Genomic DNA, 16,585 nt, shown 5'->3' with positions numbered 1-16,585 from the left:
TTTTCAGGCTGTAAAAGCTGAAACTGCCTATGGAAATTTTCATGACAGCCAATACGACAGAATACAATCAGGCTGACCATCATTGTGACATATAAAGTAATTCAAGGATGTTTTCAAAATATTAAGTGCTGTTTTTCCCACAGCAGTAAACCACGGCAAACCAGGCTTTTCAAAACTAAGATATGCACAGGTTGAATACCATTGTTCCTAAGGAAATGGCTGCTTTTCTTATTTAGGAAAAGAAGGGCAACAACATTTTAGAATCATAAAATGGCTCGGGTTGGAAGGGATCTCAAAGACACACAGTTCCAACCCTAAAATATATAATCTTACAGGCTGTTACATAGTGCAGTTTCCTGGAATAAACTGCATAGACCAGGGGTTAGAATTTAAAGTTGCTAATAATGCTTCTGTACTAACTTGGCAATTCTTTTTTCACACAACCGGCTCCAACTCAAGCGAGTAACTCCACTGAAGGTAACAGGGCTTTGCACACACACAAACCATTTTTCATGTGATGATTATAATTCATGGCCCACATCATCACTCCTAGTATAAGCAAGCATTCATAGCACCAAATGCTCAGCTGGTATTGATCAGCACAGCCCTACCATCTTAGGTGCACTGATTTATACAGCAATCATAGTGGAGTTATTTCCAGGACTAACTCAAACTCATTTACAAATCCATCCAATTTTAACATATATATATGCACTCATTATTTCACATGTTCTTAACGATGTCTCATTCAGCTGAGAATGATGTGGTGAGTTCTTAACTTACATGCTTCATTTGTAGCCAAGACACTTTATTCCTTACAGCAAAACAGGTGCTACACAATAATTAAAAAATACTCATATATACATGTCAGGTTTAGGGAAAGTCAGTCAAATAAGAGCCAGCAATTTCCATTAAAGTTCCCCGAACCTCCAGTTTTTGTTTCCATCCTACACTAGAGGAAGTAATTTAACAGAACATACATTCTTTTATATGCTACTAGGTCTTGACTGTATGGACTACATGGGCTCCAATTCTCAATGCAACAACTTTTCATGACCAAATTCACATCAGAAATCCAGATCTTGCATGTGTTCTACTCCAGAAATGCAGCAACACTCAGTGCTGGATGTTTAAAGACTAGCAATCAAAAGTTGCAAATCAAACTTACACAACTTTAAAAGATATCAGAAACTTCAGAAAGTCTTGCAGAAAGTATCAGAAGTGCTGAAACTACCAGAAGGTCAGACAACTTCTTAGCATTTCTGCATGTTCAACAACGTTGTATAAGCCAAAGCACATCTGAGAAACAACTTAATTTGTATCAGGTGCTGACTTTTTCCTCAATCATATCTTCAACATATTTATTTACAAAGTACATGTTGGCATTCAGACTTTGATGCTATCAGCTTCCTTTTGTTTAAGCATACTGGTTTATTTTAAGGCTGTCAAAAGCAGTTAATTATACTTTGCAATCAAATAAGAAGTGACATAATATAACAAATTACCCGATCTGCTAATCCTCCAGGAACAATGGTTCTTACAACTACACCACTCAGCTTTCCTCCTACAATTCCAAAGCCTAATCCCGAGCCATCGTTAATCAGCTCAACGTTTTCAACGTGGCCCCAACGAATCTGCAATTAATAAGAAGAGAAAACTTTAATTTCAGTCCATCTTTAACATCTCTCAGTTTCACCTGTACCAGCAACAAGAAAAAATCAAAGCACCTCTTCTCTCTTTGCCACTTACTGGAGATCTCTTGGATTTTTCTTCCATTGGATTCATTTCCTTATAAATATGCAGTGGGATTTTCTCATCTCTTATTAAGCATACACTTTGTCCTTTACTTTCATAACAGGATACTAGGAAAAAGCTTGACTAAGAAGAAGTAATTCTAAGATTTTCAGCCAAAATGAAAACTATCCTTCCAGTCTTTCAGAAATCAAGAATACTGCAAGCAGAAAAACAGTCCAGAAGCTTGAACTGGCCTAGTTTTCACTTAGCGTTGCCCAAATTCTTCTATCTGTTATGTCACTCACACACTCCAAACAACACAGTACATGCTGAATTATTAGTGCAGTATCAATTCTTCCATGCTGAATTGGAAGCATGTTTCTAAGCTATGCTGTACGATGACCTTATGCTCTACAAGACAATCTGAAAATAACAAAGCTGTTAAGTAACCCAAACGCAGGCAGTGTTTCTGTCAGATTAATATCTCATAGAAACCAAAATGGAGCAAAGTAGGCAGATTTAAGTCTTCTGTGAATAAAGGATTTATTAGCATACTGAAAGTCTTTGCCAAAGCCAGTTAAATATCATAAAAGGAGTTTAAAGACCCCCTGTAGAGATATATATTTGTATTTTATTTTGTTAGTCTGTTCAGTGCAGATCTTTCAATGAAAAAGCAGTTGAAGTTTAATTCTTTAAAATTTTCAGTGCAATAAACAATATTGATTACGCACTAAAACCTTCAGATTTCACTACCTCTGTAATAATCATAAGGGAAATAATTACTGAGAATAAGGAAAAACACTGCTCTTAACCAGATTTTCATCAAAACCTGCTAGCATAATAAATTAAGATTCCAATATTGCAAACCCTGGATTTAGGTGTGCACTTCAACCAAATTCAATGAAGCCACCTGGACCATATGGCTTGAACACAGATGCAAGCTCAGCCTTAGCTTATTAGATCTGAGTGACAATCACTCCTTGTTAAAGACAACAAAAGGGTTCACAATGAATGAAATCTGTAGATTACAGAAGATAAAAAAAATAAATGGATAGGTTCTTCAGCAGATTTTTCAGAAACCCACAAAGGCAAGGCATTTGGTTTTGTGCAATTTAAGTTTACACTGGTTCTGGTATTTCAAGCACTCGATATGCTCACGATAGGTTATGTTTACAGTCTTTTAAGATGTAATCAGAGCATCTTTAATTGCTGAGTGTAAGCATTTTTCAGCTGGGTATACTTATAAAACACTTTATCCAGACTATGCTGAACAGCCCCTGCTGCTAGGAATATGTTGATTTACTAAAACTTCTAGCACATAAAAACCCAGGACCTATTTTGTAACAACTTCATGCAGCTTTGCAATGGAAGCGTTATACTCACTGCGTGATCTCTAAACCAAATGTCCCTACAGACAAAACATGATTTAAAAAAATCCCCAAACCCTGTATGTAAAACACTTAAAACTACAAAAAAAAAAAAAAAAAAAAAAAAAAAAAAAAAAAAAGGCATCCAGCATAGTTCAAAATCTGATTTTGACTGTATTACAGCAACTTACAGTCCCAGGTGGATTTGTATCACTCAGTGAGACAGGCAAAGTTCTGCTGTTTCCTTGAACTGGCTCCCTAGCAACAACCAGATGCAAAGATCCCGTGGATTGCTGGAGGAGAGCAATAGCGTGCTGATGAGAAATGTTCTGATCCAATGGGGTGCAATTAATGGCCAGTATGTGGTCATTTTCCTTTAGTCTTTGATCCCTTAACAAAAACATTAAAAGAAATCTCAAAATGCAGCACAGTGACTTCCCATGCAAAGTTTACATTAAAAAAAATCTACTCATTGACTTCAACTTACAAATTACATGAATACACATTGTGCTGAACTGCCCAGCCAAAGTTTGTCCTAACTTTATCACAGTATGCAAGCTTAGTCAATTTTTAAATTAAAATTCAATTAAATCTCCTCACTTTCTTGATGATGTTAAACTATTGGACAAAAAAAAAGTTGCAGTTATACAGCAAACTAGGAACTATTTTTCATTACTTTTAGCATCCCACGACATTATATCTAAGTGTCCACAGCTCAGGCTACAATATTATTTCATATCATCGTCTGATCCTAAAGATGGTCAAGCTGCATATTTATATTTTACTCAAAAATTATATTATCAAAACTCAGACATCAAACTTTCTTCAGGCAGTAGACAGTTCGAGTTACATTATACCTTAAGATAACATAAATCTCACAGTTAATTTATCTGAGTGATGAATTTCGATTTGTGACAAGAGAGAAACCATCACTTCTCTGCTTTGTTAAATATTCATTCTGAGCACGAGACCAAACTGTTACATAGACAGACACTGCCTTCAAAGCTCTGTAGGAATCCAAAACAGGCTCCAGGAGACCTCATCTCAGAACCAAAACGTGAAACATGCTGGGGAGATTTCTGAAACCTCCAAAACAATATAGCTGTAATCTTAACTAATGCACTTCAAGTTCATTATTATCGTGCCACATTTAAGATGTTTTCCTGAAACGCCTTTCTTCAGGCATTCGCCCTATTTCAGACTCTCATCAAAGAAAGTGAGCAGCAGGTCATCAAATCCTAAAGTGAGATATTCACCCTCCTTTGACATCCAGATCAGTCCATCTGTCTCCACTTTGAAAGAGCCTAATATGCTTTTCTTGCAAGCGTTCTCTGGTGTGTTCTCTGTGGGCCCACAGCCATTATCATTCCAACCTCTCCCCACTCTTTTTGTCATCCTGCGTTGGCACTTCCTGACATGTGTTATTTAAAAAGTGACACCAGTGACTTGTAATCTAGACACATTTTCTTTAAACATAATTCCAAGCACTGCATTTGTCTCATGCCAACTCTTGTGGTTTTACAATCATTTTGTTTTTCAAGGATTGCTCTGTCTTTTGTTTTTGGGTGAGAACTCACAGATAATACAGAAAAAACTGCCCGAAGCCTCGGTTCTATGATGACATCTGTGCAGGGATCTGCTGGAAGGACTGGATCTTAATTTACACAGGAAACGTGCAGTAAGCCCAACTATAAATAGAGCATTGTCATAGGCACATAAATAAAGAAGCAAAGGGGAAAAAAATCTTTCAGTAATACAATGAATAAAAATCCAGAGACTAGTTTTTATTTTCCTCGTACTCTTTTCCAGGCTGCCTTTGTTTTTCAATCAGCACTCAAGATTCTCTTAAGTGAGTCATGTTTTCTGGAAATTCCATTTGTGAACAGCATGGGTATTTGAAACTCATCTGAAAATCTGATCCTCAAAACATGAGTCTGTTTAGCTGAAAAGCCAGAACTCGAGATACCACCACCAAAGTATCCCACCAGATAATCCAAACAAACACGTTAGCATGACAGCCACCAATGCAAAAATCAGGCCTTCTCTTTTTACAGAATTGCTGCAATTTTTCCAATTATAAAGATCTCACCTGTCAGCCACGCTTCCTGGCTGAACTTCTTTGACAAAGATACCAACTTCTCCCGAGTTGTGATTTTTAAGGGTAACAACACTAAATCCGAGACCTCCGACAGAAGGCTTTTCAATCTTTATTGATTCTATTTGTCTCCCCTAGTAAAATAGAAAAAAACTGATTAACTAATTTTTAATGCAATAGAATGAGCTAGTTCAAAATTCATGCACCAGGAGAATTATTCCCCTCCTAAGACTAAACAAAGGCAAAATACTAAATATGTTATTCGTATAAAAGCTCCTCCATTTATTATTTTTAATATAGCAGAGTATTGGATATGTGAGCACTCTGAGATTCTGAAACCTCAGGGAATTTAAGAGCTGCTTTCACACTTCATTCACATTATGAGATGAATTCCAAACTGGATGAAAACTATGAACAAAGTGCTGTTTATAGCAATATATTTGGGGTTTCTGGAAATGCTGCACAGTTAAACTAAATTACTTGTCTTTTGGCTCCCTTAGCTTTTAATGCTGATTTTTAGGTACATGCTCAAAAGATTGCAGCTTTTAAATAAAGAAATTCATTTCCTTCTCATTCCTGCAACTTCACATGTAACGCAAGCTAGAAAAAAAATCAAAACAACAACAAAACTCTGCTTTTTCAACTGCCTGCTTCTCAGTTCAAACACATAATTTCTGGGGCTGTTTACTGGGAAGCGTTACTTAGAGAAAGCATTTCTATCACAGCTGTTTTATCCAAAATAATGTGCAGCCTTTACTGTTAAATCTTTTATCAGATGAGTTAATGACATGCTAACAAGAAGAGTTATGCTGAAAATATTACAGCTACATTAAGGTAGTCAATTAGCAACAGTTACTTAATATAGAAAGGCACGACTAACCAATTAAATTAATGGCTCAAAGTAACACAGAACAATGCACTCATGGTATAAATGCCAATTGCACATGGGTAGATGTCTGCACCTGTACGACTTCCATAAGCATCTGGTACATGCTACATCATGTTAATGAAATCAGCATCTGTCTGGCAAAGTTGAGACATATTAAATGAAGAGTTAAATAAAATATTACATGCCAGCTCTTTTAATCATTTGCACTGTTCATATATCAACAAAGCTGGTACATTTCCAATTCAAAAATGTACTTGATAAAAAATCTTTCCATCAAAACAAGTTTCTGCAGAAAACATCCATTTTCAATTAAGTGTCATCCAATACCAAAAAAAAAAGTTTTCTGGCAACTGGAACTTCATTTCTACATTGGTGTGCTGGGTAGAAAATAAAAAAATGGCAAAGAAAATTCTTTCCATTGTTGACATTGTCTTTCACAGGGGACAAGAAAAAAAAGAGCCCTTAGTACCTCTGTTACTGGCTTAGGTTGCATCACACTCCAGGGTATAGAACAAAACAGTACTCCAAATCATGCAAGATTTTGCATGATTTGACATTAAAGCCTGGTTGACTGAACCTAAGAGCCTTACCTTTGCCATCTGTTGGATGATTGTATTGAACTCACTAACCCCCAGGTTTGGAATGAAGGTAGATGCTCTGGGTTCTGGTAAACTGCTCTGTTTACACACATTTCCAGCAGTAACTGATTTGTCAGCAAATACCAACAGTCCTCTCTTAGTAAAATCAAAATCCACTGACCGGTCAGGCGGCATGTAATTGAGCTGATAAAAATGAACAGAGATGGAGTAAAACTTTTAAAAACGAACACAGATTCCAACATATGTAATTTTGAGTGAAGGCTGACAAAGAAACGCACATTTATATATCCATATTCTCACAAAGGTACTCACCTGTATAATTCAGGTAATGTTAAGGTGTAAACTATAATCAAGCTAGCATACCAACTTCAAACTGTTTTACAGAAAGGAATGTTCCCTAAATGATTCAGCTGTTTCTGTTTCTACTCCACACGTTTTTGTCAGTTCTACCATTCTTCTTCACTACTTTTGCCCATCCTCCTCATTTCTCCCTGATATTTAAAGAGGCACTCAAACACTGGTGGAAGTGGCAGGCAAATTCGGACAGTTTTCACACAAGGATCACAAATTGTAAGAGTCACTTAACCACTCAAATGCCTGTTCTGTACAGAGAGAGCCTAGGGCACAAGCTAACTACTGAACACGCTACCACTGCTACAACTGGCAGTTCAATTTTCAGTCTGGTAGAAAAGCTGAGTCACTTCCAGTGCAACAAAGTAAACCAAAAAATTCCCCTCCTGAACAGAAGTTTTCAAAGGGCACAAGCTTAAAAAAAAAAAAAACTGAAAGAAAACTTAATTTTTTAGACATGCTAAGCCTGAGCATTCTGGATAAAAATATCCATTACGCCACAGTTACGATGCATGATCCTAGATTTGGATTTCTGCTCACTTCTAACAGCTTGCAGACGTGCAATCGAGATTTGGAAGATGGGAACAGATGCTCCAACAATGCAAACAAGGGAAGAAGACAAGTATGAATGGCAGAGCCACTATATGCCATCCAGGCAGCAGTACTGGCAATATATTTAGCAATGACAGCACGGTGGCACCATTCTCCTGGGACCTACCCCACCATATCCGCAGCTGGACAGGTTCAGTAACAGCAAAGACAGGGATTACTGTTGCATAGAGTGTGCCAAGTTAGTCCCTGAGTGTTAAGCTTCCATGCCTGACTTGGCAAACTGCATGGTGGAGGTGTCATCAACATCCTTGCCCACAAGATCTAAGCACCTACTGGCATTGTAAACCAATCCATGCAAGTCACTTCTACTGCCACACCTAACTGACTTAAAAGCTAGCTTGGATATGTCAGCATCAGAGCTTGGCACATCTTCAGGGTGATTTTCTACGTTTTATTTTTCAAGGCATCTTAACCATTCCTGTACAAGTCAGCAGCAATTAACTGACAGTTAATTACAGACTAATAATCTATATCTATTAAAAATAGATAGGAGAGAAGGTGCTGCAAGTCAGCTGATAAACAGTATTTAGTTTCTGAGAAAAACAAAGAATTTCAGTTTCAACTGTGATCAGAACTCATATTAGAGCTGATGTCTTTTGCAGATGCTTTTCTCAGAATCTCACTCTTCTACATCCCTATCAAAGCGTGTTGCCCCACGACTAGAGTGTTGTAAGATCACTTCTCACTTCAGTAGTGACTTGGTAGATACCAGCTTGACAAGAAAAAGGCCAGCACCAAGTTACAGCTTATTAATGACTGTCCTCATCAATACACGCCTACACAGACTGCTCTGTTCCAACTTCAGCATAGTTAGAATCACACCAACAACTGTAATTCTACACTCACTTGATCTTTCAGTTGCTTGATGGATTGCTGGAGGGTCAGTATCTGGTTAAACAAAGGGCTCCTGAGCGTGCTGCGCAGAACAGACAGGTTCTCGTTATGTTGGACATCTCTCTTCTCACGCAGTTTTGCTTGCAGACGGTCAATGATCTGCAGCACCTGCTGTTTATCTGCACCACAAAGCAGTTATGTTAGGCACGGAGCTTTGTTTCCCACTGCTTAGCACTATTCACTTTCAGACTACATACCTGCAGCAGGGTTTTCAGGCATGTTGGAGGGTATTTTGGGAATTACTCAGAATAATCTAGATGAGATAAAAACAACAACAACAAACAAACGATACCTTTGAGTAGAACGCTTTAAGGTAGAATGTCAATAAAAGCAGTAATAAAATATCAACTATAACAAAATTAATTAAAAAACACTGCTGTTAGCTTTCCAGTTCAGCCAGTTGCAGAGCAGCCCAGCACACTCAAAAAATTTCTCCTTGTTCTGTGTGCTGCTTCTTTTGCACTGGGAAAGGAAGATGAACAACTCTTTCAAAGATGAAGAATAATACATGTTATAAAACAAAAACAACAAACTGGTCAAAGAAATTGAAGCAGGTATGTTCAACCAAATCATTTGGAGTAAGAGCATTAAAACTGTCATCTTTTCAAATACACACACAGTCTAAATCTTCGTATTATTCAATAGGTACTTCCACTTGCTTTAATTATTTGCAGTGTTCTCACAAAAGCTTGGCCCTGCCACATGGCAATACAGGTGAAACCTTGTTTTAACAACTCCTCAAGAAGTTCCCATAAAATGATGAGGTACCCTCCACTCACAGGACAGTGTAGCGTTAAGGCCCCAAATTGGCTAACTCAATTCCTAGCCCAACATTTTTTTAATCACAGCTTTGGTGCCAAACAGGTGAGAGAAAACTCTGTCCTTGTCCACGTGCTTGCCTTTCTCTTTCCTATGTCTGAGACAATCTTTGAAGGAACACAGTATTCTTTCCCACCCTCCCTGCAATGCAAAAGAGAACAGGTCTGCAGCTGAGGCTGAGGCCTAGATGGCAGAATAATAACAACAGACTTGCAATTAGCACTGATGATAAATTTGAACTTTCACTTGCAAGTTATTATGTTGATGTGGAGCCTGTCATTTTGAAACCTACCAAGGTAGTTATATCAAAAACACAAGAAACAAGATTTCTTCACTTAGTACAAGCTCTTCTGAAAGAACTCAACCATTTAATAGCGCAGTTTACATAATTTAAGCTATGTCCTGTATGTAACAGTGCAACTTCAGAATAATATACATCTGGAATTACTTGGGGGAAAAAAAAAAATCTCTACTGAAAAAAAAGCTCTACATTTACTTTGTTAATCTTGCAGTCCAAGAGCAAGTATGGTCATATGTTCATTGCTCACCCAGCAGAGCCTCTGAGCCTTTCAGCTCTTCCTCTGATGCTATCCACGTCCCAGCTGAAAACGTCTGGAGTTCCAGGAGGACACTGCAATATAGAAGAGAATATTAACTAAGCAGATGAAAAAGAAAGAAAAAAAATATATATTATAGGTGGTATGTCACTGAGCACAGTTTCAAATTTAGGTACACTTTGCTGTATCTAAGCAATTTTGGCTTCTACAGGAATTCCTGCAGAACTCGGCGGATTCGCATGGTTTCCACCCAGGGCCAAACAAAATGATTCCCTTTGCAAGACTATTAACAGATTTAAGAGGTCACTTTAAATCAAATTCATAGGAGGGGTTGAGGAGGCACACAACTCCTAAAAGACTTTCAGGAATGCATTTGAACTTATGTAAGTTTTGCAGCTTTATTTCCTTTTCTATTTGAAATAAAACACTTCTAACGACACAGCAGCAGCCTTTGATTCTGCACTGAGATCTGATTCTGAAGTACAGATGAAAATACCTTTTCCTTATATATCCCTGAGTCTTCACCTAAAGTGAAAAGACAAAACTTCCCCTTAGCTAAAAATACTGTGTAAATCTTAATGAAACAGGAATATGAAGGGTTTTTTTTTTCCCTTTATTCTCAACATAACTTTTTCCCCTTTATTCTCAACATAACTTCCCCATTTTCCCACCTCACATCAAAAATAAAGCAAACCAACAACAGCGAGATACAGAAGAACTCCTATGAGGAAAAGCGACTTGAAACACCTTTAAGGCAGCAGCAGGGTGAAGATTAAACCCAGAAAAGAAATGCAGTATGGCAGGAAATAATGACAACTGGACAACATTGTACCATCTGATAGCCGGAGCCAAGAAGCCAAAGTTTCTTTCGTGCATTTTGTTCTCCTTCCCATCCCACCTGGGCTGGCACTCATTCATCCGACCCCACAGTGAACTGGAGCAGGGGGTTAAACACCCAACAAGCCCCCCACATTTTGATGGGGCTGAGCCTCCTGCCCACCTACTGCTCAAACAACAGCACATGGGATGGGGCTGGGAACAGGACCGCACCTTGCAGCAGCAGCTAGCGGTTGCAGCAGCTCAGCTGCACTGGCAAACTGTACCATGAGAAATAGCCTGCGTCATTCAAAGGCAGCCTCAAAGAGCCGCGCTGACAGTCTCCAAGATTAATCTTTTTTCCATTACGGCGGGTGTAACAATAGCAATTATGACAACGGGTGCAGATCCAAGAAAGAAAAACTAGAGCAGAAAAATGTACATAGGATATCTAGGCTCCATCTAACGTGCAGAAGTCCCCCCCGGAGAAGGAGGTGAAAAAAGGAAAATGTAAAATAAAATTAAAAAGAAATACATTGAAGAAAGCATCAGCTTCCTGCTTGAGCTGCCCCAAAGCACTGCTGAGAGCCACTGCAGAACAGCAGATGCTGAAGTGGACCTCAGGTACAGTTAGCAGGAAAGTTCAAGTTTACACAGCACTTCGGGATCCCTCGTGATTAAAGTTGGCCTCCAGACAGCTTGCAATATGTTAAAACCACTCTCAGTGTTTCTTTGTTCTCCTTTCTTTCATAAAAAGAGTGGGGGGGGGGGGGGGAGGGGGAAGGGGGAAAGTGTGCTTTATTTTTAAAGTAGACAGCTCCTTCTGCTGTGAGGGATCCCTGAGAATACAAACTAATTCCAAGTTTTCAAGTAATTGAGAACAACTCCCTAAGACTGGAGTTTGGGCTCCAAAGAAGCACACAGCTCCACCCACTGTAGCCCTGTTTATGTTTTAGGACCCAAATAGATAATCATTAACCAATTTCCAAATACCGATGCTGAGCAGGGTGCCAACAGATTATTGACAAATTAAGAGGTCCATTCCTATGTGATAATTTTGAAGTAAACCAAAACGCCATGGTTTGTCCTATTAAAAACAGTTTGTCCACTCTGCATTCAACTTCCTCAACTCCATTCTCAGATTTCTACAGCCACTTATTTATCTTATTGGTAGACAAAGCTGCAAACCTCAAAGTTCAAAATTCATGTCACAACTCCCAGTGTAATTGTAAAATCATTGTGAAAATCATGAATTTCAGAAAGCTTAGTGTTTTGTAACACCAGAAAAAAAACCCTCACTCTTCAGCACAGCATGCATCGGGGTTTTTACTGTCTTCACTTTTGAGAGCTGAACTCAACGCATCATAGGGAGCGGGAAAGTTTCATAAGGTTTTGTATGAAATCCTAAGACTTGGATCTCCTTCAAAAGCAAACTAAGAAAAAAGGAATTCCCCCATGCTGGTGCCAGCAGAGGTCATCAGAAGAGCTGAAAGCTTTAAGTCTTCCCCTGCCATCACCCCCCAGAGCTGCCACGGGGCACTCAGCCCGGCTCAGAGCAACACAGCACCTCTGGCAGTGGCCTTGACAAGCACTTGCCCTGTGAAGGCTGCTGGGAGACGAAACCAAGGGGCTTTCTGCCGGGAGCTGAAGGAGGGCATGGTATAGCCAACGGAGATACTTCTGCCCATTTGCCCCCTCTCACCTAACAACTACAATGGCTTCATCCCCAGCAACCTGCATCCTTCCAAGAGCTGCGCTCATAGGGGAAATCCTGTCTCAGTGTCACTGTAACCTTCTGGGCCATTAAACACCTCAAGTCCTCACCACACAAGTGCTAACTGCTGCTATTTTTCAAAGGCTGCTTACAGGGCCATCTGAGCAGGGAACAGCCAAGGATACATCCTGATCCAAAGTCACCTTTCTGCACTGGTGCAGCTGTAATTTTTCCTAGCCCCGTTACAAGGAATGACTGATTTGTGCACGGCTCATCTTCATCGGTCCTGGGAACATCTCTAACTCGAAAAATTTCAACCTAAGCAATGGCAAAAGTAAGAGAAAACAGCATTTCTCAGTGTGAATTTAATCTTAAAATGGTCCTAATGCAGCATCACCTGTAACCTGTGGTATTAAAAATAATATAGCTTACAAGCAGCTATGTACTGATTAAAAAAAAAAAAACCAACACTGTACACATTTTGCTGTTCTGCTTGGTTTTCCACCTTAGAACACACAGACAAATTCAATCCAACTAAACTTAACATGCCCACACCTCTCAGATGAAACCACCACTAACTGCTGTGCTGTGTCACGCTACAGTCTTAATAAAATCGCTACAGAGTACGTAGCTGCTCCAGGCTCTTGTAAGAAACAAACAAGTGAATGGTGCTGCAAATACATCAATGAAAACACACCAAAGGTCTTCAGAGAAAAACAGGCCAAAGCTAAATACCGTCAAGTATCTGTAAATCACCTTTGTGGGGAAACTGTCTCGGTGTTAGAAACCCTCAGTGACTGCTGGACTAGGAAAGCAAAAGAATCTCGTGTACCTGTGATTAGCAGCCTGGAGAGCAGCCTTACTCATGTCCAAGGCATGCCAGCTTCCCACAAGCAGAACCTGAATTCCTGTGGGCTCCGGGCTGGAGGGGAGCACTGCCACAGAGCCTCTGATGTCTGACTGAAAGCTGAGCTCACACTGAGGCCACTCAGTGCAACAGTGAACATGCTACGAAACTTGTTCTAGCAAAACTCGTGGAAAATTTGCTTCTGGGATCTAAACAGCAGCTAATTTGAGTGGAACAGGACACTGAGTCCTCCAGTTCTGGTGATGACAGCACTCTCAGCTGATAAACCACTCTGCTGTGGAGGAGAACTGGTAAACCTGGAGCCATGCTCCATTTCTAAATCTTGAAAATTTGACAAGAACGCAATGAACAGCTTTCCCATTAATCAATCCCTAAATAAGTAGTAATTAAAAACATCATTTTGTTAAGAACCTCGGAATTGAAAGGCGCTGACGAAAGGCGTCACAAATGTACCAAGGCTGGAAAACACCTCTAAGGTCCCCACTCCCAGCCCAGCCCCCCAGCCCACATCGCTCAGTGCCACATCCCTGCGGCTACGGAACACCCCCAGGGACGGTAACCCTGGGCAGCCCGTCCCAACGCTTGGCCAACTCTTCTCGGGAGAATAAACGTCTCCTAACATACAACCAGAACCTGCTCCGCTGCAACTTAAGGGTACCGTTTCCCCAAGCGGTGGAAGCTGTCCACAGCCCGCTGAGTGACGGAGCCGGAGCCCCCAAAGGGTTCCCCCCCCTCCCTTCCCCATACACACACACACCACACCCGCACCGGGCGCCGAGCGCAGCGGGGCGTCCCATGGGGCTCACAGCGGCGGGAGCCGCCCCGGGCCGGGCTCACCCCTCCGCCCGCAGCACCGCGAGCCTCGGCAGGGCAGCCGGCAGGAACGGGCCTCCCGCCGCCCCTCGGGACGCTGCCAAGGGAAGGGCCGCACCGCGGCGGTGGGCGCGGGGCCGGCGGCCGCTCGGTACCTGCGGCCGGGAGGAGGAGAAGGAGAAAGAGAAGGCGGTCGGAGTGGAGCGATGGCCGCCAGCTCTCACCTGGGCGGAAGCGGGAAGCCAACGCGCCTCACCTGCGGCGCAGGAAGCCGGGGCGGCGCGGCGGGAGAGAGAGAAAGAGAGAGAAAGAGAGCCGCCTCCCGGGGGACGGCTGGGCTGCGGCCATGGGACGGGCGGGAGCGGCCCGCTGCCCTCAGCCGCCTTTAGTAGTGCCGGCCGGGAGGTCAGCCGAGAGCAAAACGAAGAAGCTGTGGAGAAGCGATACGTGTGCTTATGTGCAGTAAAGCAAACGCCTAAACTCGGGCTCAGGCGGTCCGAGTCCCTAAGTCCTGTGGGGATGACACGAGCTGTGCTCGTGCTCTGCAGCACCGACCCTATCGCTGACAGAGATGGGAAAAGCCTTGGGAAGTGTGGGGACAGGACGGAGCTAAGCAGCTGTAATGCTTTTCATATGGAGTGCCTATGTCTGCTCACACACACATACGGAGAAAACATCAAATGAGAGCTCACAAAAAACAAACCAAAACCTTTCTATTCTGCTACCCAGCTCACACGCAGCTCTCTCACAGCCCTGCCAGTTGCACTGGGTAAGCACTTTCAAACCTTTTGTAGTGAATTTCAACATCAAACTAGCAACGCACTTCCTAATGTTCTCCCCCTTCCCTCCCCCCAATTTGTTTTCTATTCAATAGCAGTTGCACTAAAGCATACAACATGCTAAGTACACACCATTCCATCCTCCCTTTAACAACAACAAAAAAAACCTTAGCTTCTCGATGCCTATCTTCCCAGCTCTCACTCTCAACTTTAATTAACACAGTGCTTGTGAGAAGTGACAATGTTCCTGACAGTGATGAGCAGCGAGCCGGGTATTTATCCATCCTCGAGTTACAATGCAGACACAGAAGCACAGCACTTTTCCCATCGGATCACCCTAGTCTCGATCCGGAGGGCTGAGTTCATTGCAGAGTGCACTCTGTCCATGGCCTTTCTTTCCCAATTGCTGAAGGGAATATCAATTTTCATTTGCATAGTTTATCTGCTGAACTCTGCACTGCAAATTCATACACACCAATCTCCCAGAAGCTGTTAGCACTGTTTCACATCACTGAGATCTTTGTCAGACATGCATGTATTTTTAAGAGTCCACACTTTCACCAATTCCTTGAATGCCTGGAACTGCAACAGATCATATCCATAAATCCATTCCTAAGTCACCATTCATTCAGGAAAATAACCATCCGTGAAAACAGAAGACTTTCAGAAGGGCTTCAGAAAATTCTCAGAAGGGAGTGGCAATGGGCTGGCATGGGCTGCTCAGGGAGCAGTGGGGTCACAGTCCCTGGAGATGTTCCTGATATGTGTGGAGGTGGCACTGAGGGACATGGTAAGTGAGTGGGGTAGGCTGGAGACCTTAGAGGTCTTTTCCAACCTTAATGACTCTGTGATTGTTTTCAGTCTCTGGGTCCCCATGCGTTTTTCAGGAAATGCTTCTGGAGCAGAAGGAAGCCTATTGGCAGCAGCGCTGCTTGTCCTGGGCGCATCTGCCATTCAGTGTTCCTTCACCCCATGCCAACAGCCTGGAGTCCCCTGCAGCTCACAGCTGAAAACTGGAATTGTCAAAAATGCTAGAAAAATAGGAACTGACCTTGTAAAAAAAAAAAAAAAAAAAAAAAAAGTGAGAAAAGGGAAAGGTTAGGAATCACCACAAAACACCTTACAAAAAGCACACGCTGAAGACAAAGCTTGCCTGCTCCAGGTCCTAAAAAAAAAAAAAACAACAAACAAACAAACAAAAAAAAAACAAAAAACAAAAAAAAAAACTTCTAGAAGCATAGAACCAGTTTTATGTGAAAACACAACAATCTCAAACTATTTCCTGCAGGGGCTGCCCCGGCAGCACACAGCAAGCACATTATTCCTCAAATTCTTCCAGAGGAGCCCAGAGCACTGAGGACAACGCACGGGATACTCACGAGCCCCAGCGCTGCAGGAGACGGGGATGCCCGGCTGTTTGTAGTCACTACTTTGGTATTCAGGAGAGGAGGGCGGTGCTCACCTCCCTGCTCCATCCTTTCCTCCAGACACCGCCCCCGCGCAGCTCTAGCCCTCAGCCTCCCCCTCAGACGCCGCTCCGTGGGTCCGCCATCTTGAGTGAGGGCAGAAGGGCGCCGCCACGCGCTTGAAGCTTGAAGCGGGCGCCGACATCTTTACTCAGGGAACGAGCCCGCTGAGGAGGCTGTGCCAGCTCCATCTTTAGTACGGGCACGCTCCG

General features: G+C 41.9%; 1 protein-coding gene across 10 annotated transcripts in view; it reads right to left on the bottom strand.

Moving 5' to 3' along the window:
* The window catches only part of PATJ (PATJ crumbs cell polarity complex component), a 142,109-nt gene extending 125,676 nt beyond the window's left edge, over window positions 1-16,433 (bottom strand). For 4 of the 10 annotated variants that reach the window (XM_042820125.1, XM_042820131.1, XM_042820133.1 and 1 more), the window contains exons 1-8: window positions 14,353-14,449; window positions 9,909-9,991; window positions 8,739-8,794; window positions 8,494-8,660; window positions 6,676-6,867; window positions 5,191-5,330; window positions 3,293-3,491; window positions 1,506-1,634 (exon numbers count right to left, since the gene is read on the bottom strand). In XM_042820125.1, coding sequence (XP_042676059.1) covers window positions 1,506-1,634; window positions 3,293-3,491; window positions 5,191-5,330; window positions 6,676-6,867; window positions 8,494-8,660; window positions 8,739-8,760 — 849 coding nt within the window. In that variant the 5' untranslated portion in view covers window positions 8,761-8,794; window positions 9,909-9,991; window positions 14,353-14,449. Of the gene's footprint in view, window positions 1-1,505; window positions 1,635-3,292; window positions 3,492-5,190; window positions 5,331-6,675; window positions 6,868-8,493; window positions 8,661-8,738; window positions 8,795-9,856; window positions 9,992-14,283; window positions 14,450-16,286 lie in introns of those variants that run through there. The other 6 variants (XM_042820134.1, XM_042820132.1, XM_042820129.1 and 3 more) reach the window with 5 other exon arrangements.
* Between the last annotated feature and the right edge of the window lie 152 nt (window positions 16,434-16,585).

This window comes from Centrocercus urophasianus, unplaced genomic scaffold (genome assembly GCF_019232065.1).
Source record: "Centrocercus urophasianus isolate 14NV4802_14NV808 unplaced genomic scaffold, USGS_Curo_1.0 seq_18, whole genome shotgun sequence".
Lineage (NCBI taxonomy): Eukaryota > Metazoa > Chordata > Aves > Galliformes > Phasianidae > Centrocercus > Centrocercus urophasianus.
The sequence above is the reverse complement of the archived record's forward strand: the minus strand, read 5'-3'. Positions and strand labels throughout refer to the sequence as shown.